Below are 21,689 nucleotides of genomic sequence, written 5' to 3' on the forward strand. Positions count from 1 at the left end.
GTCAATTTGGTTGTACCCTAATCTCTTCTCTTGTTCCTATGGTTTTGCTTCAGTCATCTGTTTTAGGTTTTAAAATTTATGAATTTCAACTGAAATTGATAAATAGGTGGTAAGGAAGGAAGTGCAATCCTAAGGAGAAATTTAAGTTGATCTAGTTCAAAATCTTCAAGGTGAAATTCCATGAGGTCATCAGTTTTCTAAATGGAATATTAGTTCACACATCTTTAAACCTTTTTAAGAGTCTTGTTTGTTTCTTGTCGGTGTGTTATACCCTGCAATGCAAGCAGGCATTGATTCTTTTAATACTCTGCATTTCATGTGCCATAGCAGAACAGCTTGCTGCACTTCCTTTCATTTGCCATCGTTATTTCACTTATGCATTATGACAGATGGCAGGGGAGAGTGTAATGCTCTTTTAGTCTTCCCTATCAGTCTAATGGAGGTCACAGAAGGTTTTTTCAACTCTTTCCCTCTTGGTACAAGAAGCATGTCAATCGTAAGTTATCAACTCTGCCATCATTAAGCTTCAGAAACACAAAGGACCAGCTTGATCGAGTTGCTAAAGAGTTTGTCCACTCCGATAAGATCTCCTTTTACAATGGTTTCACCTTTGAAATAAATTTTTAGATCCTTTCCTAATAACTTGTGTAGCTTTGGAAGTCAGCAGCATTTTTGCTCTTAAGCATCCTCTTCCAAAAAAAACTCTCTGGAATAACTTCTGGAAAGGACCCCTTAATTGACCTTCCAGGGCCCAGATTGATTTTCTCCACATGCATCTTCATTTCTGATGAATTATAAATCCATTAATTTGTGGAGGAAATCGTAGGCGATCTGCAGCACAGATGTGTCAACACCATACTAACGCACAAAACACAAAAGAGTGCCAAGGAAGCTGAATGAGAATCAGAATTGCTAGATTGTTACGCTTAGCCTCACATTAAACTTTCTCCTGGGAACTATTTTAGGAAGCTTCTGTCTACAGAGCTGAAGGGTAATAATATTTGAAGATAAATAGGATTCTTTATCATTGTAAGAAAGAATTTATTGATCAGTTGTCCCCTGGGGACTTTTTGACTGTCAGAAAATGAACCTTTGATACATCTTGGTTCAGTACCCTTGTGCAGGTCAGATATCTCCAGATCTACCCAGTGACCTCTTTGTGCAAGGTTTCTAGGCATACAATGTTCTCTGCTATGAGTCAAGATGTTTAATTTTTAACTTTATAATAATAACCTTTTTGTTTTGTGAATTGCTTTCGCAGCTCAATCTTTCTTGTTAAATTTTAATGCAGATTGTGAATTATTCTGTTACAACGTATTCGTTGTTTTCATGTTGTGTTGGAGCTGATGAATAGCTTTATTAGTGGAGTAATAACAATTTATGTCTCTTAATTGTAAATATTCTTATATTCATCATTACAATTCACTGCGTGGTATGATATTACTGTTCTGCTTAATGCTGAAGAGGTGCATTTCAAAAAGCATTTATAAATTTTTTTTAAAAATGACGAGCACTTCTTTTGTTGGATAAACCTAACGTTGAACGAGTGCATATATTGTGAGACCATTGAATATCGGCAGCTGATGTTCTTTTTGGTTCATTCACTCATTTGCCTAGTCACTAAGGGGTTGCTCTGAAGCTCTGTCCTCTCCAAATAGCCTTGTTTCCATAATTGCTTTGTATATTTTCCTTGACAAACAACATCTCACATACAGGAAGGACTGTCACCAAATCACCTGAAAAAGGCCAAGCTGATGTTCTTCTACACCCGGTACCCTAGTTCCAATATGCTGAAGATGTTCTTCTCTGATGTGAAGGTAAGCAAGAGAAGACGGATTGTGGCCTCTTTCTTGCCACAGCCATTGCAACAAAAATAAACAATGGTGGTTATTGTTTTCTATTTACTACTTAATTTGTTTTTGATGTAGCATAGACTGAGCATAAGGAGCATGAATAAACTGACAGATTCAGGCCACATTATTCAAATGAGGACATGAAGGCTGTCCAGTCGCAGCTGCACCCTCCCTCTGCTAGTATATTTAACCCTAATTTGTCTTTTTACTTTCTTGATTTGAATTGCCTTCATCCTGCAAAGGCTTTTAAGGATTGTTGTAAAGGCTTAAGATTATTTCATTTAATAGATACATATATTAAAATTTATCGCTTTTGGTAGTTGTGCTTGGCATAATACCGCTCATCAGAGTTAGAGTTTGAATTTGCTTTTGTTGCTTGCCAATTCAAGTAAAACAAATGGTCCAGTAAGAGGTGAGATTCTCCTGCTCGCCAGCCGGATGTTTGTCGGCCGCGCGCCGTTCGCTGCTGGTGGGATTCTATCTTCCCACCGATTTGTTAATAGGATTTCTCATTGTAACCACCCCACACTGCCGCGAAACCCGTTGGCGGGGGTGTGCCTTCTGGCAGGAAAATTGAATCGCAGCCGTCGGAGAATTCCGGCCATGGTATCTGTTCACTTCAAGAGTTATCAGCAAAATTACGATTATATTAAAAGTAAAATGCCTTGATAGTATTGCTCCATGTGATGGGTATGTTTTTCCATCTGAGGTAAAACAACTTATTCTTCATTTTAAATGCTGCAAAGTTAATAGAAGCAATATTGAATGATTACACTAATTCCTGGGTACATGCTGGCTGCTTTGTCAGCCTTCTGTTGCTGGTGCCAGTATTTTCCAATTTATTTTGATATTGTAGGATGTAAATTGATATATGTAGTAATGTCTCTCTCTTTTTACATACAGCTTTTGAAAACTAGAAAAAGAAGTAAGTTCTAGCTTAGCTCGGAAAACAAACCTATCACGTAGGATTGATATCCTAATTTTAGCAGCACTTGTTTGCTGGTTGGCATAATTGCTCTTTTGGACTTGAGGAATTGCATATCAATCTGATAACCTTTTGAGTTCTGCATCTAAATGCAATGTGCCCAAGATTATAATTATTAATGCTTTATTCTTAATAATGAGAATCATTAAATCTTTACTAACACTTCCATTATCTTATTTCTGGGGTTCCTTACTGAGAAGAAATTCCTATTGTGCTTTTGCAGATGTTCCACCCTTTGAAAGTTGCCAAAACGTTAGCAAACAATTAATATCACCTAAGATTTATGGAGAAAATAATAGTTACCCTCCATGTTGAATGTTAGTGCAAATAAATGTTTTCTGACAGCATAATTATTGAGCAGTTTTGATGTCATGAGTTTTTATTATCTTCCTTGTCCAAAAGAAAATTTGTGGTAATAACTTGAGCTCTTATTCAATTTGAAGTTATTCCTTAACCTACTGTGTATATATATTTTCCTTCCCTGAACAATTAACTGCTAATTGATCTAAAGGATGTCCCTTTTTCACAGTTTACCCACAAGGAATCCCTAAACCGAGAGATTAAATGGCTAGGTTAGGTTAAACAATGCTCATACAACAGATAAACATCACACATGCACTCCAGAAAACAGGATTACCTGTGGGATTAACTGAAACAAAGTACTTGCATTTATATAGTGCCTTTCACATCCTCAGGACATCCCAAAGCATATTGCAGCCACTCAATTTACTTTTGAAGTGACTTTGCCAACCAGCATTTCCTTTTTCTGCATTGGAGTGTTTATCTAGATTATATGCTCAAATCCTGGAAAAGGGCTTGAACCCACAACTGTTGACTCTGAGGTGAAAGTGCTACCACTGAGCCAAGCTGACCGTTCACATGTCCTTTCCCTTTAATTTCACATGTCCTTTCCCTTTAATTTCACGTGTACTGCCTTGTTCATTTAGGCTTCCTTTTTCTAACGAAACAAGCACAATTCTCCTCAAATCTTCGGCCATTCTAGAGTTGGATTTTCCAGCAGGTAGCAAGTTTACTCTCCTATTTTTCAATGCTTTGATCCGCTGATAGTGCTTGCAAGTTGCAAACATTTTTGTGCAAGTGGCAATCCAGATGGATGTTGTGTCAACCATTTATCCTAAACTAAAATCAACCTAACCTACACCCCTTCAATTTACTATTGTCCATGTGCCTGTCCAAGAGTCGCTTAAATGTCCCTAATGACTCTGACTGCACCACCTCTGTTGGCAGTGCATTTCACGCACCCACCACTCTGTGTAAAGAACCTGGCCGGGATTCTCCACGCCGAAATGGCGCTTGGCGCGGGGGCGGAGAATGTGGCCTTAGACCCGTGATTGGGTCCGATGCCGGGATGCGATTCTCCGGCGACCGGAGAATCGGCGGCAGTCGCGCGCAGTAGACGCGGCACTGGTCGGGGGCAGTTGAAAGAGGCCCCCACGGCGATTCTCCGCGGTGGATCGGCCGAGTTCCCAACGGGTGTTGGACGTCGCGGCTGCATTGGCCGTACCGATCGGCAGGCGCGTGATCTGGGTGGGGGCTACCTTCTTTCGTGCCAGCCCGCTGTGTGGCTCCGCCATGTTGCGCGGCGCGGACCCACGGCCAACAGTACAGGGCCATGTACGGCAGCTGGAGCAGCACGGAACATTCTGGCGCCGTGTGAAACACTCTGGTATTTACGCTGGCGCCAACACTTAGCCGTGTTTTTGTAGAATCCCGGCCCCTACCTCTGGCATCTCCCCAATACCTTCCTCCAATCACCTTAAAATTATGTCCCCTCCATACAGCCATTTCCACCCTGCAGAAAAGTCTCTGGCTATCCATGCTCTGATCACCTTGTACACCTCTATCAAGTCACCGGTGGATAAGCCACAAGGCAGCCAGAACAGTGCGGCCATGACGACTGGCCAGCAGTGCAGGAAGAAGGTCAACGGCCCACATCGGGCAGCACGAGTGAGTAGACACCAATGACCCCGCCCCTTCCCGGAGACTCTTCCGCCCCCACGGAAGCATCCACCACCCAAATCTCCAAGTGACTCCCAGCCCTCCATACCCTCTCCCTTGCTTTCACACCCCATCTCCCACCGCTGATACACACGTGTGGCTAACGATGCCCCCTCTGTGTCTCCGCAGGAAAAAGTCTCCCACAATCGCCGGGAGAGAGCCTCGACTGGCGGAGGGGTGCCAGACATAATAATCCTCACCTCCTTTGAGGGAGTGGGTCCCGGTGGTGACTGGGGTGGCTGAGTACAATCAGCCATCCACACAGAGGCCGCCGGACGCTGCAGAGGTGAGGAGCCACCAGGTTCCACCAGGGGACCTGTTAAACATGAGTAGTGATTGTCTCACAGAATGACCCATCCCTCCCACTGATTACATGTCCATTCTCCCACAGGCTCTCCAGCCGATGGCACCTTGCCCATCCCGGGTGGCTGCCTCTCCTGACTCAGAGGAGAACATCTCGGAGGAGAGCTCCGAGGATTACACCGTGGCTGCAGCACAGCTGTCATCCCAAAACTCCACTAGTGCAGGTACACACACCTCTGTAGGAAATGTTAGTGTCAGGCTTCTGGGGTAGAGTCTGGTGAGCAGCACACTGCTGCTGATGTACATCAGATGGAGGCAGGAACCCCCAGGCGAGACACCAATCGGAGGGCTGCTGGATCCCAGGAGCAAGCTGGGTCCAGCCTGATGTTGAGCTTGTGGAAGTGAAGACAATAGGGAACGGCCGGGACATTCAGAGAGAGATGTCAGCGACACTCCAGCAGATCCATAGCCGCTTGGAGGAGTCCCAGAGGCTACGGGCACAGGAGATGTCACCGGCAATGGGGACCGCAGTGGAGAGCCTGGCACACCATGTTGGCACCATGAGTGAATGGGTCCCAGGCGCCGTGCAGTCGGTGACGGACATGGCTGAGGACCTCGGCAGAATGTCCGCCTCGCTGGGAGATGTCACCCAACACCAGGCTGACCTTGATGAGGTTCTGCAGGACATGACCCGCTCTGAGATGGCCATGGCACTGCAGAGCATGTCCCAGTCACTGAGGAGCATCGCTGAGGGCATTGACACCATGTTGCGGACAATGGGGAACCGTCGAGGCTGGCAGAGCCAGTTAATGCAAGGGCAGCCGGGGCTCGAACCAGCTGCCCCTCCATCCCAAGGTGGACCCCATGGCCCGATGGGCACAGGTTGGTAGGAGGGGACGTGGAGTGGCGATGGTGGGCACCAGCTCCCCCGAGTTCCACCCCTCCGATGAGTAAATGTCTCCTCGAGGTCAGACAACAGGACAGGGCGGCACAGCTTTGCATGTGCCGTCAACCAGTGAGCCGGGGCCCTCTGGTCCCAGAGTCCCCCGAGGATGCCCGCCAGGGGCAATGAAGGCAACGGGACGAGATCTCCACCTCTGATGTGCATCCTGGGGAAACACCAAGTTGTAGTGGTAGAGCTAGGAGGGCCAAACACATTGAAGTTCACTGAGCCCACCGGGGGGGGGGGGGGGGTTTGGGCGGCACAGCACCATTGGCAGTGGCGTACGTACAGCACATTAAACACCTTTTTGCACAACCATAACGATGCTTCTCACTTTCTTCCGCAATTTGCGCTGACCTCCGAACCCTTTTCCCATCTCTGCAGGCACCCCCCTGTGGCGCTCTCCCATCCTCCAGCCGTGGACATGTCGCTGGAGCTGTATACCCATCCCCTAGGTGCTCCGAGGTTGCGTGTGTGGCGTTTCCTCCCGCAGTGTTCAAGTACAGTGTCCAGGCATCAAGGTGTGATTGGGGTGCTAGATAATGATTCCCACATGCTACATGGCCAACCCACCCACAGGAATCCACTTGGCATTTGTCAAGCACTCACTTAACCACGATTGCCAATTCTCTATTAGTGACAGTCTTTGCTGCGCAGTCGGTGGGGGTTATGGGTGATCAGTTGGGCAAGGTTGCCCCAGAACGGGTACATATGATCCAGGGGTTGGCGTGATGGTGCTGTAAGTGGTTGCCCACCCCGATGGCAATTCCAGCGTACCTGGGTTCTTTGCCTGTGAGCAAAGATGGCTTCTCACCTCCTCAGTTCCCCACGGAGGCCTTTCAAAAAATCAGCGGCGCCAGCATGAGCACTTGCTGAATGACAGGAGGCCGTTGGATATCGTGTGGCTCTCGTTGATTGTATGGAAATGGGGCTCAAGTGGTGATAATTGGTTTCTCGCCACACTAGGCGAGATCCCCATTCGCATATGGGAGCGGGCTGGTTGCATCGCAAACTGTTTGCCACCTGGCGCAGATCTCGTTTTTGGTTTCTCCCCCTCCTTGCTTGAGCAAGAGCCCAACATGGCTGGAGAATCATGCCCTCAATCTCTCTTATTTCCAGAATATGGTTACCTAAGCTTCTAACGTTGACCCTGTGAAGCAGGCTTCCTGGCTGAAGATCTTCAGCCTGCCAGTCAGGCTATCTATAGCTGGAAACCCTACTTAAAGAACCCCACTGTTAAATGTTTCAGCACATTCCAGAAATGCACTCCTCCAGATTCCTGACTACACAACAGCCGCCCTGCACAGAACATGCCTCAAACTTGAAACTTGACAGGTCTGTTTTTATCCCTTAACACTGGAGACGCTGTAGGGGAAGTTCGAGATATATTCAGATTGGTGGCAAGAAGATTCTTTGATTTTGCCATCAAAGGATGCATTTCTACTGTACTGGATTTTCGTTCCATGGTCCCAATCCTGATGCAGGAATGAATTACGAGTTAGAAACTTGGGGATGATGGCAGCACCCTGGCAGTGATTTTTTTTTTGAGCAGGTGGCCAATTTTGTGGAAACTCCACCCAATTAAAGACAGTGGGATGACTCCTGAAGCTGGAGGGCCAATCAGAGGCCTTCGAGCCTCACCACCAGGCTTAACTGGTGATGTAGGTCAGAGAAAGAGAGGGCACCTTCATCTTGAGATCTTCTGCAAATGTGTAAACACAAAAGAGGTCCCAGCTGTAAGGCTGTCATCATGGAAGGGAAAGCTCTCCACTGGATGACAAGAAGCCCCAACTATGGCCCTCTGCCTATAACAGATGCGGGGTTTGCGGGCATGGGCAGTCTTTACTTGCACAATGGAAAGCTGGCTTTTGGTTTGACACAGGAAAGTCGCCTCCTGCCCCTAAACCATGTTTCGGCCTCCGCTGGGGGCCTGCATGCGTTCCAGGAAATTCCAGTCTGCATCAGTGGCCATCACACTCCTGATCCAGCCTGTTCCAAGCTAGGCTGGAGACTGGAATATGCCAAAAAACCAGCATGGTGCTTGGTACATTTTGTAGCCCTGCCTCAGCCATGAAAATTCATCCCTCTAAATGGGTTGGTTTTACCAGGACAGTTAAATCAAGTAACCTCTAGCAGTGGCTATATAGTGTTAAAAATTAGCAGAATAAATGCTTTTATATCGATGGAGGGTTGTGTTTCTTTTTTACTCCACTACCTGTTCTCTGCTGCTCCCCTAAAAAGGCAAACAAGAACATCTGCTTATTTTCTGTACTTTCGACAGGCACTCCCAAGACCCGTAGAAGCATGATGCACTAAGTTTACTTCATTTTCATTCTGTGTGCACCATCGGTGGTGATGGGCACGCGGGACTGCCAGCAATAGAACATTATTAATATAAAAGTGCCTTTTGATTGCATGGTTTAAGGTCCATTAAATGTGCCTGAGGTCATTTTCTATTGAAAACAACCTTTTTTCAGTTATAAAATGCAACTAAGGCCTATTTATGGAAGCTTTTGGTGATATTTTGTCCTTTTCATCAGCTGGTGGAAAATGAGTCCCAAGATTCACGGGAAAACTTAATATTTATGAACACCATATAATGCACAATGCATCTGTCGTTGGACATTTAGTAGCACAGAATATTAACGGTAATTATAAAAGTAAGATTTTGCCAAAATGTTTTTTAAAGGGGGAGGACAAAGACATTTAATATTAGGCCCATAATTGTGTAGCACATCTTTGTTATTTTCAGTAGTTACATTAGAACACATTTAGTAGTAAATGAAATTGATCTGATGCACCTAAGCAATTTTGATAAAAGGTAGAAGTAATTTGAGAAAACCAACATTTGAATCTCGGGAGCGAATTCTGAGCAAATATGCAGTGAAATAACTGATGGGTCTTGCACAATAGACATCATTGCAAAATGTATTTGCTCAGTTATTTATTGAAATGCATTTTTGCTTTGTTTTTCACTGGACCATTTATGCACCTCTCCCCTCTTTCCCCCTCTTAAATCTGATTCAAACTGCTTTTATCTTTGGATGCAATAATATACAGCATTGCGGTTGGGGTGAGAGTTTACGTCTGCCCTGCATGTCGTATTTATTCGTCCGTTAATAAGCTTGATATGATCATATTGTGTAATATGTTGCATAGAAGTTGACTAAGCAGATCATTTTTTAATGATAAGTAAACATATTACACTTGGATCCCAACAGTTTTGAGGTTCAAAGGTCTTGTGTTATAATTAATGACATTTTGCCATTACACAGATATTTGATGTAATGCCAAAATTCCTTTCAGTCGTGTTAATATTGCGTTTTGTCGCAGGAATAATTTTAAAGTAGCCCATAAACTTTCTGGCTGTATGGAAACTTTGTAAGTTTCATGTGGTTGCAGCACCCAATAGTTCGTGGACTACCAGAAGATCACCTCAAATAAAAATTCTGAGCTTCAACAGCTGTGTAATGACTAAATGACTTTGTTCTACTAGCGCAGGTGCTATTATGGTGTCTGTGCTTTGCTAATGACTTAACAATGCACACAATTGTATATTGAACATTGTACAAAATGACTTTTCAAGTCTAATATTGTGATTAATTTATCGCTTGAAGAGCAGCTGACATTTTTTAGGATGTATCATGTCCACTGAGAACAGGGTTTTTTCATCTGTTTTTAAAAAAAAAATTATCTGTTTTTCTTTTGTTCACTGCTTCCCAGCCCTACCCCATCCACTTGAGTCGGTCACTGCCTAGCTGGATTAAGGTGTCACATTGATTTGTTTTATGCGTCTTTTGACTGTGCCCATTGAATATTTAGGAAGTTTCTTCAACAAACACTGGGATTGTCCCATGTCCCATGGGAAGTATTAATCCATCATAGGGACAACTAGGCTGCAGCGGAAAAAAGAGGAGGACTCTTGTGGTATTCACTGGTTTGTGCTGCACCAGTGAAGACCTTAAAGATCAAGATTATTATGTTTGTTTAAAAAAAACTGTAATTCAGGAACTGTTGATGTTTGATAAGCAAAAAGTGACACAAGTCTTAAATGCTGAGCCCTCATGTTTGAGTGGCTCTGTTGTTGTGGCCAGTACATCTCTGGTATTTCAATTCTGTAACAATAGATTTTAAATCTCCCTTTATACCCTTCTGCCAAACAATGTCATGTGGACTTACTGTTTTTTTGTAGTCCCATTAGGTCAGCTACAGGCCATTCTAGAAAAAAATACCCTTTTTTTCCCTCTATTCTTGTATGTAGGAGACAATGTCTTGTAACAATACTGAAGCTTAATCTCCATGTCAAAGCAATTTTCATTCCCGGGTGCGCAGGCTGCTATCGTTTTGTTATGTTTTGTTTCTTATACTAAAAGAATTAAAAAGGAACAGTAGTCGTCATGGGGCCTGTAGTTCTTATCTCAGTGTCTGGAAATTTGGACAGTGTATTTTGCTGCAGAGATAACACGGAAAGAACTCTGAGTTCAGCAAATAGTAATGGGTTTAAGTTCTATTGAAATCAGCAGCAAATCAGATAACGGGGTCCTTCAGTTGTCTTTTTAATCAGGTCCCCGCAAGGCTGAATGGAGACAGAGCAGACACACAGAGTGAAAATATAATTCTTGGATAGGTTAAGTACATGTTTGAACTCTTGCAGTCAGAGTGATTTGATGATGACTTAATCATTTTCTGGTCAATTATCTGTGAGGACCCTTGCAACTGGAAGGCAATTATAATGCAAGCTGGCCTTTGGGAGCTGCAACAGCCTCCACTCCTGTTTCCGTGTTCCTTAGCCTTCACTGCCATGAATTTTCATTCACTTCATTATCTTAAATTCACTGGAATAGAAACAACTTTCTGCATTGTAATTACACACCCATTAGCTGTCAGCTTGATAGAAGCAGGCAGCCCTCTTCATGGCCAGAGCAAATGCTTGATAAGTGCTCAGTGTGATTTTTGATTAATGCACACCCCTTGCTGTAAAGGGGAAAAATGATAGATGCCTATGATGAGGAAAGACAGTGGATCAGGCTTTCTCATGTACAGGCGTTTTAAATTTATTGGTTTTAACTTGACTAATAAAGATTTCGCTGACCTTGTGCACAAATGACCCTGCTGGAGACAAGGACAACATTTGTTGTAGTCAAGCAGGTCCCCATAAAAGTTCAGGGTCAGCAAGCTACCACGTCTGAAGCCAGCTACCACAAGCAATCTAACTTCCAAATAGCCTGACAATAGATATGTCTGGAAGACTGTCTATGACCTTAACAGCCTTTATGAAGAGGGAGGGGATAGAAGAACTACCCTGAAATCATCCTCTTTGGTCATTTCAGTTCCCAGCTGTGGCTAGTGCAGACTATAATTCTGAAGCCTTGAACTATGACTTCTCCATGAGCCCTAGATGTCGTGATGGTGGGGGATGGTGGGTTGGAGGAGGATGGCAGGGAAACAGGACACATGGAGATTATTAGATAGCTTATATACAACATTTGTCAGATTTTCTTTTTGAATTGATATACTTTTTAAAAAAAATTAATGTTTTGGACATTTTTTAGAATAAATTTAGAGTACCCAATTAATTTCTTTCCAATTTAAAGGGTAATTTAGCATGGTCAATCCACCTACCCTGCATATCTTTTGGATTGTGGGGGCGAAACCCACGCAAACACAGGGAGAATGTGCAAACTCCACACGGACAGTGACCCAGAGCCAGGATTGAACCTGGGGCCCTGGCGCGTGGGGTAGCAGTGCTAACTACTGTGCCACTTGTTTTCAACATTTAAGATTTAGGTTAGTTTATAGCATGGGGCCAGCGAGTCATCTGCATTTTTTCTCCTCAACGGATGTTTGGGAGTTGGAAAGGGAAAATAGAATACACAAATGTAGGATTTTTATCATCCAACCTAAACTATTTTATAGATCACAAATGTGATAAACCTGTAAAATGCAGACATTTGTCACAGCTACTTGAACTAATCTTACTACGATTAAACAGTCGTCAGTTCTTGCACTGTTGATTTTTGTGTGACATACATGCAAATTCGGGAGAACAAAAATGCGTGTAATCTTTTTAAAAATGTATTCAATGATTGGTTCAATTCATAGACTAAATAAGATTTCAATTAAACTTGGGCACCACATCAATTGAATGATCTCTTAAGTTTTTTGTAATGGTTTGGTTTGTGTTTGCAATGACCTATTTACTGAACTAACCATGTGTACAGGTAGACAGTGAGGCAAAACTGCTTCATTGGGAATTCTGAACAGAATATTGTTCTTCATTTTCCAAACATCTCAAATGGATATATTGCATACATCTAACGCAGCATCATCTGAGATGCTTTCAAAAATATTTTTAAATATAACACTTGATTTAATTTAGAATTTTAGTGACTGAAGTATACTGTGGGGGTTGACATTTAAACTGTTCATCCTGTTGTGTTTTCCTATTGACAGTTTAATAGGTGCATCACCTCACAGCTTATCAAGTGGTTCAGCAATTTCCGAGAATTTTACTACATCCAGATGGAGAAGTTCGCTCGTCAGTCTATTAACGATGGAGTAACAAGCACCGAGGAGTTAACTGTCTCCCGTGACTCTGAGCTCTTCAGAGCCTTGAATATGCACTACAACAAAGCAAATGATTTTGAGGTACAGACTAATTTGTTTCCTTTTGAGTGGCTGATCAGGGGCAAGTGTCAAGGCTGATTTTAATTGTATTTGTGAATGTACCTCGGCTCTCTGCAACCGATTTGACTTTCTTTGTAGAAAATAGTAGACTCGTGAGCCGGACATTGTTTTAATGCTTATAGATTGACAGCTGTTGTAAATATGTATTGATGGAAGCTTAGCTGTATAAATATTGAATATGAAAGCAATGCATCCTAATAATTTGTTCCTGCTGACCTAAAATAATTTTAGTTCACCAGGCAAAAGGAATTAAAATCATAGCTTGAGGTCCTAATGTTGCAATTTTACAGATCTCTCTTTGTTGTCTGCTAATTTTGTGTTTTGACCTTGGGTGTTCTCAGCAGTTAGTCTTTGATGTCAATGAAATTTAAATTCCACTGTGTCACAAAACTCTTGGTATGATGCAATCTGCTTTATAGAGGTCACCCAGAAGGAGCCACCATAAAATATTTAAACATAGGTAGTGACCACGGTCACAGGAAAGAGGAAGTGGAACTGCTTTTTTAAAAAAAAACATATTGACCAATATTTTACAATAGAATGCATTTTCTAAGTCCTCCCATGGACTGTGATGGTTGATATAAGGTCAGATGGTGAAATAGACTTTACTCATTTTACTTCTGTATCTGGTTTTCAGGAGAACTATGCTTTAGAAAGGAAGGAAGAGAGTACACCGGCACTAGAGGATGAGTACGAATCTCATACAGCCGAGTGTAAAATGTTTAGAAGAGGTATGGGATGTTTTTGAAAGGGGAAATTTAACTGTAGCCGAGCCAACTTAGTTTGGATAGAAATTTGGCACACTCGTGGGGAAAAAAATAAAATAATTTGGAATTATCATAGGCACCCAGGATACCAAGATGACATTGATGGCTTATTTCAACAAATAAAAACTACATTAGGAAAAAGAGAGTTGTGGTTATGAGGGATTGTATCTGACTTAAATTAAAATGAATAGGGAGGGAAATATTTAAAATGTCAGCTAGAGGACCCAGTGTAGGTCTGCCTTTTGATCCTGATCCTGTTTAAGTCGGGAACTAGGAATTTTATACATTTGATGTTAGATTTAATAATGAGCTAGAGATGGTGGAAAACTTCTAAGATGGAGAAAGTAACATTAAATTTGATACTGCAGCGCACTTAGGAACAGGCGGATCAGTAAAATTCAGGAAAGTTAACTTTAAGGTCAAAATCGTTACGATAAATTAAGGGGAAAATAATCTGTTCCCAATGAGAAATGTTATGCTTTTAAGTATGTTTTATAGTGAAAAATAGTTCTCTATCTTATAAGAAGTATAAGGTTGTTGCTGAAATAGAAGCCTAAAGTTTCAGCTTGCCCACACCCATTTTGGTTTAAATCTATAATTAGGATATGGGGCAACACTGACAATGCAATATTTTATTGCCTATCTTAAGTTTCCCTGATGGCATTGAGTTAATCACAGATTGTGGGATTGGAGTCCATATGTAGCCAAACCACATAAGGGTAGCAGATTTCCTTCCTCCAAAAGACGTAAGTGAACCAGTTGAGTTTTTACAACACAAATTTATGGTGTATAGGCAAATATTACTCTATTTATTGATCTCAAATTCACAATTTTTCATGTTGGACTTCTGAATTGCTAGTACATAACTAACCAGCCTATTGCCTCGGTAATTGTTGTACAACAAAGTTGATGGATAGCAGCAGGAGAAAGGACAGAGCCATAATGTTGACATTCTACCTGCTTTAAAATGCATCTTGTGTCCTGCTGGATTTCTAATTACCATTTGGGCGTGCCCATCCATTTTTGGATGCCCAAATTCAACTGAGATAGTGATGATATTCAACCCATTTTCTATTTCATACAAGTTCTTTCATATTCCCACCAATAAAAAATAGCCATCTAGAGTCATTAGTTATCGCAGAAGAAAAGTGAGAAGCACTTAACAGGTGCAGTTGAAAGTCAATTTATTTTTCTTACTGTTGCCAACAATTTTCTTTTCCACTTGCCTCCTGTGCCATTTACTGTTGACTGCTCTTCTGGTTGGTTGTTTTCCCTCTCCTTCCCCTCCACCCCCATTTCAAATTGAAGGAAAAAAGAGATGCAATGCAAAGAAAAATGCTTTAGTGAGGTTACATTGCAAGTACATGCCATCCAACTGCTTATACTCCCCACATTAAAGTGTACTTACACCATTGATGTATCAATGGCTATTAAGACCATCACATTTAATTTCAGTTGTCACTCGGCACATCTTTAACATTAGTTAAACAACTATGTACAGTTGCATTAAGCAACAGATTAGCCATGATTTTGTGGAATGGTGGTGCAGGCATAAGAGGCCCAATGGCCTACTTCTCCCATTTTGTATGTTTGTATATAAGTCATGGACTCATTGTTCCTTAGCGCCAATGGGCACGATTTAAAACAAATGAAACGGATTCCTGTTTCGGGCACGTTTAACCGGGTGTTTTCCGATGCAGTGCCAAAAACGACCCGCTATCAAATGGGAGGAACGCCCCGCCAAGGCCACACTTAGGCTCACTCCCTGCACTAACGAGCTCCACTCACCAGTGCAGGAAGAGAAAAATGGCGCCCCGATCTCAAGAACCCTTCCAATGCCTCAACTCCACAATTAGGGGGACTCCGAGGCGAGGCCGTTTGAACCCAGGCGCTGGGTTGATCCGTGTAGATGTATTCAAGTGAGAGAATAACTACTCGCTTGAATATGCAAATCTGGATCGCGACCTCAATGGGCCGGTAAATCTCGCGAGAGGCCACCGGCGTCATCGCGTCCCCAATTGGAGGGGCGCAACGAGGCTGATAGTTCGCACATTGAATGTATCTTATCTATTGTCAGCCAGTCAGAAAGCAGCAATTTTACAAAAGGATCAGATTCCCTCATGTCTAATGGGACAGATTTCACCAAAATGTTCATAACTGTCACTTGTAGGTAAGTAAAGACCTTTACCTACATCAACAAAAGCTGATTCCATTTTCTTAACATGTAGCTTGGGGTGGGAAGCCCAGCATACAAAAGTCAATATTTGATGTCTGGAAATGTGACAATTCCTTCTTTTTAAATCATTCTTTGACCCTTAAAGGGTAAGATACTGTATAGCTCCTGGGAGATCAAGGTTATTCTCTGTACCCATGGTTAATGGTGAATGTACTGTCTCAGGAGATTCATTCATTACTATCATTGAGCACATCACTAGCATGTTGAAGGTGCGCTACAGATTCTTGAATCAATCTATTAAGGAGCCTGGAAATGGTTATGGAGGAGAAAATGCAGGGAGGTGAAGGAGTTACGGCATAAAATTCTGCATTTTTAAAAAAACAAAACTTTCTACAAATATCTAGGGCGCGATCGTACGGCGTCATAAGACCATAAGTCATCATGCCTGCCTCAGGACACACCTAGGCCATTAAATCTCACGAGAATTGCGACATTCGAGACGTCGCGATCTGGATCTCACCCTCACTGGGCAGGATCGAGGGGCGCCGTTGGCTGCCGTGAATCCCGCCCCCACCGAAGTCTCCGGTACCGGAGATTGGGCGGGGGCGGGAATCGGGCCGTGCCGGTTGGCGGGACCCCCGCTCAATTCTCCAGCCTGGATGGGCCGAAATCCCGCCCAGAAATTGCCTGTCCGGCCGGCGTAAATCAAAGCTGGTATTTATCGGCGGGACCAGGCGGCGTGGGTGGGGTCCTGGGGGGGGGGCGCGGGGCGATCTGACCCCGGGGGGTGCCCCCACGGTGGCCTGGCCCGCGATCAGGGCCCACCGATCCGCGGGCGGGCCTGTGCCGTGGGGGCACTCTTTCCCTTCTGCCTCCGCCACGGCCTCCACCATGGCGGAGGAGGAAGTGACTCTCCCCACTGCGCATGCGCGGGAAACTGTCGGCGGCCGCTGACGCTCCCGCGCATGCGCCGCATTTCCGCGCCAGCTGGCGGGGCACCAAACGCCATTTTCGCCAGCTGGTGGGGCAACAAACGCCATTTCCGCCAGCTGGCGGGGCGGAAATCCCTCCGGCGCCGGCCTAACCCCTCAATGTTGGGGCTCGGCCCCCAAAGATGCGGAGCATTCCGCACCTTTGGGCCGGCGCGATGCCCGTCTGATTGGCGACGTTTTTGGCGCCAGTCGGCGGACATCGCGCCGTTGGGGGAGAATTTCGCCCCAGATTTGCATATTTAAGTGCGCAGTTAGCCTCACTTAAATTTGTCTTCACCGGAGCCTCCCAAGGCCTGGGATTGAATGCCCGCACCTTGGAGGCCTCTCCGTCGCTCCGTTTAGCACTGGCCCACACAAAAGTGGACCGGTCATAACAGCACCTGGGTGGCTCTCCCAGGCCATCGAGGCCGCTGGGTGGTCAAGCTCTGGGCAGTGTGGTACTTCGACACTCCTGGCACCTTGATACTGACAGCCTGGCGGGGCAATGCCAGGGTGCAAGGCTGGCGGTACCTGGCGGCAGGTTGTCTGTGCCAGGGATCGGGCCTGGGGGTGCCATGCCCTTGTGAAGGGGGGCTCGAGGACCCCCAATAGGTTGGGGTGAGCCGCGAGATCGGGGCGGAATTTAGAAATGACGCCCCGATCTCTTCCTGTACTGATAACTTTCTGCACTATAGTTAACACATCCTCGGCAGGATGCTCCTCAATGAGGCCAGAAAAAAGGAGTCCTGTTTGATAGCAGGATTGTCATAGTGGTGCCGACACCTCCTGCCCCCCCTAAACGCACCAAAAATGGAACTTCCTTTTCCCCATTAAATCCTCCCTCCCCCCAGCTACATCCTGCCCCTAATCCCAGGCCTGTTAGTTTGACAACTGTAGCAGAACAAAATTGAGCATAAATCTGATGTTGCAGGGTTTCTAATGTTTGCCATGAGATTCCCGCTGCATCCTCCAACTCAAACAAATTAGGCTAGGTTAATGATATGCCAAATCTGGTGCAGAAAAAGAAATGGAGAGGGGAGGAATGTTGAAATAAGAGGAATAAAGAGATAGAATGAGTCTCCACATGTACAATAGTTAATATTTAAAGTCTGAGGGATTGGTTGGCAGACATTCGCCTTTATCGTGTCTTCAAAAGGACACTTGCATTTGTAATGTCAAGTGCTAACCTTTTATGTCATTCAACCTGTCCTTTTAAAAGGCAGATTTCTACAAAATGGAGGCTTGGGGTGAGATGTTATTTTCATGAAGCTAACAGTGGAGTGGTGCAACCAGTACTCCAACTTTTGGACGTTCACATTAACTGCTCATCTTTTCCCAACATGAAGTTACTGTACCATTTTCCCAGGAATAATAGTGAGCACCAATAGCCCTGGCATTCGTTTGACATCAAATTCTCACCTGTTAGATCTTGGCTGGAATTTTACGTTTGGGAGGCTATGTTTTCCGGATTTGTTCTCTCACTGGTAGCGCAAATCCAGAAGCAATTCAGAATCACTTGCCACGCTAATGTTTGTGTGGTTATGCATACCCATGGATCCCACTATCGGGCTGCCATTTTGAGTGGGCAGCCTAATAATGCTGCCTCTCCTGCAGCGCAATCCCCCCCCCCCCCCCCGCCCCGCCCCACCCCCATTGTATGATGGTGACCTGATCCTTCCACCAGAGTGGCTTTCAAGCACTCTTGTGTGAAACTAACCATAATGTCTATAAACATCTATCTATGATTGACAGCTTCTCGACCACATCACAGACTGATCAGTGCTTTCTACAGAGAAAGCTTAAAGCACTTATGGTTTTGATGTAGTACAAAAGCTGTCAGTCATAGCTGAATGTTTATGAACATTGTAAGTTTCACAGCAGAATATGTGAAAGTCACTCCAGCGTGAAGGGAGATTAATTTAAAAATGAAGACAACTGTGTGTGTGGTAGCTGTCAAATGCAGCCTAGTTAAAGCAATCACCTATAGATATGAATGAAAGATCTAAGGGGTTTAAACCCAGCTGATTGGTTTCCTCTTTGCAAGAATTTACAGGTACTGCTTCCTCTGCCTGAGCCAGCAGCTGTATTGCACAGTTGAGTTTTAAAGCAGTGATTTTTTTTCACTGCCTCTGTCTGGGCTGCTCTCTAGCTTCCAGCCAATGGTCTCTCTTGTGGGGGGCTTCCAGGCAGGGATCTCTCTTATGGGGTATTTCTGGTGGGGGGGGTCTCTGTAATTTGGGCATCTCTGGTGGGGTTCTTTCTCATTGGGGAGGATCTCTGATGGGGGTGGGGTCGACAGGATTTGCATTGTGTGTGTGGGGGGGGGCTCCGATGGACTTTGGGGGCAACTCCCTCAAAGAGTTACATCGCGTCAGGGCCATGTTGTAAATACCTGCACCAATTCTCGCGTATGTGAATCCTGGACCAGAAAATCACGCTGGCCTGCACAATATGGTTCCCAGCCTGTAATAGGATGTAAAGGGGTCTAATTGACCCACTTGCATCCTCCCGCTGGCACGGGCCGCGAACCTTGATGCTGCCACCAGCTGGGGATTGGAGCATCGCCGATCCCATTTTTTGCCCGATGCTGGATTCTCTGCTCCATTGGGAATTCCGCTGCGTGTGGCAGAGAATCCAGCCCCTTATTTAGAAGCAGCAGCTAATAGGAAAAAAGGTATTAATTCTACATCAGTGAATTTATGAATAACAGATCCAACTTAGCACATTTATTATTGAACGATGTCACCTACAACTGCTGGAAAAATGCAATGTGTATGTGTTGTTTTGCTCCATGTTCAGATTTATAAAGTATCGAACATCAAGTTCATGGCTAAACTGAAAGCTTTTGAAATAATGGAGGGTGTTTCTAGATGGTTATTAATGGGAGATCAATTATTACTTCAGTCAATGGCAGGAATTCAAATTGATCAGCTATGGGTCGTGGAATACTCCAGGGATCCGTTCAGAATAGCCAGATTTCTGATTTTTGTTCTTCGTGGCAGCACTATCTAAATCCCAATTGTCCATCACTTCATATGCTTTAGAAACTTTACTTCCCATTAATTTGATTTTGGCTGCCAAACTCTTATCAGGGGTTGAAGAACAAACATCCAAGGATGTCCTAAAAAAAAAAAAGTGATGGCCTCCTTGTTGTTCATTAGCTTGTCCCCAGGACTCCCACCCATCATATGAACAGCAAAGGCCCGAGAAGGTCACAGCACTAGCTTTTCTGTGGGCCTTAGTGTAAAAGAACACAAGCCTGAAAGCTATTAACGCCTCACTTTTCCTCTCCCCAGCACACTTAACTGGTGATGTCAGTACCTTCTGCATACTTAGGCTAAGTACGTCAGCCACCATTTGCCACCTGAGAAAGTTCCAGAAATCCAAGGACAGCATAAAAAAGGTAGAGAAGCAATCATCCTGCTTTTAGCCCCTTTCCCTGATTCTTGTGCCAATGGATTGTTCAGTTCTCCCCAGCGCAAGAAAAAATGGCCCTCATGTAGATGGTGTCATTGGACTTATGAAAGTATTATGGAGCTAATCAAGTAAAAACGATTCGCGACTTCAGCTTGGTGAAATATGAAGACAAAGAAAGGTAAATGTGGAAATAGATGATTGCAGAAAAGAGACTAGGGTTTTAAAAAGTTAAATATATTATTAATGTAGACCATTGTGCTGCGCAAAATATGGGTAGGAGTGAGGGCATCTTATGAAAAGTTGATAAGTCAATGATCTGATTTTGAAACCTTTTGTTGGGACTGTTGTATGTTTTCTTTTCCAGTGATAGATTCCAACACGTTTCTTGCTTAATTTATAAAATTAATGACATAGTGGTGTAAAGGCCAACTCCCTCAACATTTGAAAAGGAAATGGAATGATAATACTACAGTTGAGGTTATGCATCTACAGAGTAGGCAGAGAAAGCTATCACTGAATTATTCTCAACTCAAATTGTATTTCTTGCATTTTTCACTCTCACTCTTGTCCTCTTTCTCACTTTTATTTTATTTTATTTCACCTGGCTCTTATTCTCTAATTCCTTCTGCTGAACTTAAAAAAAAAAAAAGAAAGAAAGAAAGAAAAAAATTCTCTTGAATGATCTTTCACATCTATGGTAGAATCATTTATCACTGTGTGTCCTTGAGTTTGTAAGTCCTGAGCTAGTTGAACTCATCTTGTGTCTGAACCATATCAGAAATACTTGGCCTTCATCTTATTGCATGTTTGCACATGCTCCAGCTTCAGAGCTGATATTAAAGATGCACTCTGATACTTAGTGATTTTTCTTTTGATTTAGAGTTATTAGGAAATTCTTCACAATCCATTACCAAACATGTAGGTGAGAGTGGAGGAGAAAAATATTTAATTATTCTTAGATATTCTTCCTATGGCAATTTTATTGCTGACAAAGGGCAATATAGTGCAGAATAAAGCAAGAGCAGAACCTAATGAAAATGCTTCATTGATTTCTACAAGCAATGTTTGGTACATAACTATTGCCTGTGAAATACAAAAATTTGATTGGTATCAGTTGAAAACAGCTAGAATAGCCTTGTCCAGCTCCAGTTTAATAGAGTTCTGTCCAGCCTCCTGACTCTGCAAAACCAGCTCCAAGCAAAGTGTCCCAAATAGTCTGATTTTCATTGGGGAGGAATGGGGCAAATACTCCTTGCATGCTACCTCATGCCTCCTCACTCACCCTAATGGCCACTCATACACTCCATGTTACACAATACCCCCCTATCCATCTTCATGGTCCCTCATACTCTTCATGTTAACCTATGTCCCTCTAATATAGCATCTTGTATCCCAATTTCCTTCTAAACACCCCCATGCCACATTATGACCAACATAGCTCGAGCACCCTCTGCCTTGCACTCTCATTGACAACTTGCCCATTATGCACAATGGGTAGGCCTCAAATCCTGCTGAGATGAAACAAAATAAAGTTCGAAGTGTCTATTGATGACCACTATTTTTTAAAA

The 21,689-nt window shown here is 43.7% G+C and overlaps 1 protein-coding gene across 4 annotated transcripts in view; it reads left to right on the plus strand.

Annotated features, from left to right (window-relative positions):
• Positions 1-21,689, plus strand: part of prox1a (prospero homeobox 1a) — a 151,779-nt gene that overhangs the window by 15,429 nt on the left and 114,661 nt on the right. For all 4 annotated transcript variants that reach the window (XM_072508938.1, XM_072508949.1, XM_072508959.1 and 1 more), the window contains exons 3-4: positions 1,710-1,817; positions 12,557-12,751. In XM_072508938.1, the coding sequence (XP_072365039.1) occupies positions 1,710-1,817; positions 12,557-12,751 (303 nt within the window). The remainder of the gene's footprint in view (positions 1-1,709; positions 1,818-12,556; positions 12,752-21,689) is intronic.

Source organism: Scyliorhinus torazame, chromosome 1 (assembly GCF_047496885.1).
Source record: "Scyliorhinus torazame isolate Kashiwa2021f chromosome 1, sScyTor2.1, whole genome shotgun sequence".
Taxonomy (NCBI): domain Eukaryota; kingdom Metazoa; phylum Chordata; class Chondrichthyes; order Carcharhiniformes; family Scyliorhinidae; genus Scyliorhinus; species Scyliorhinus torazame.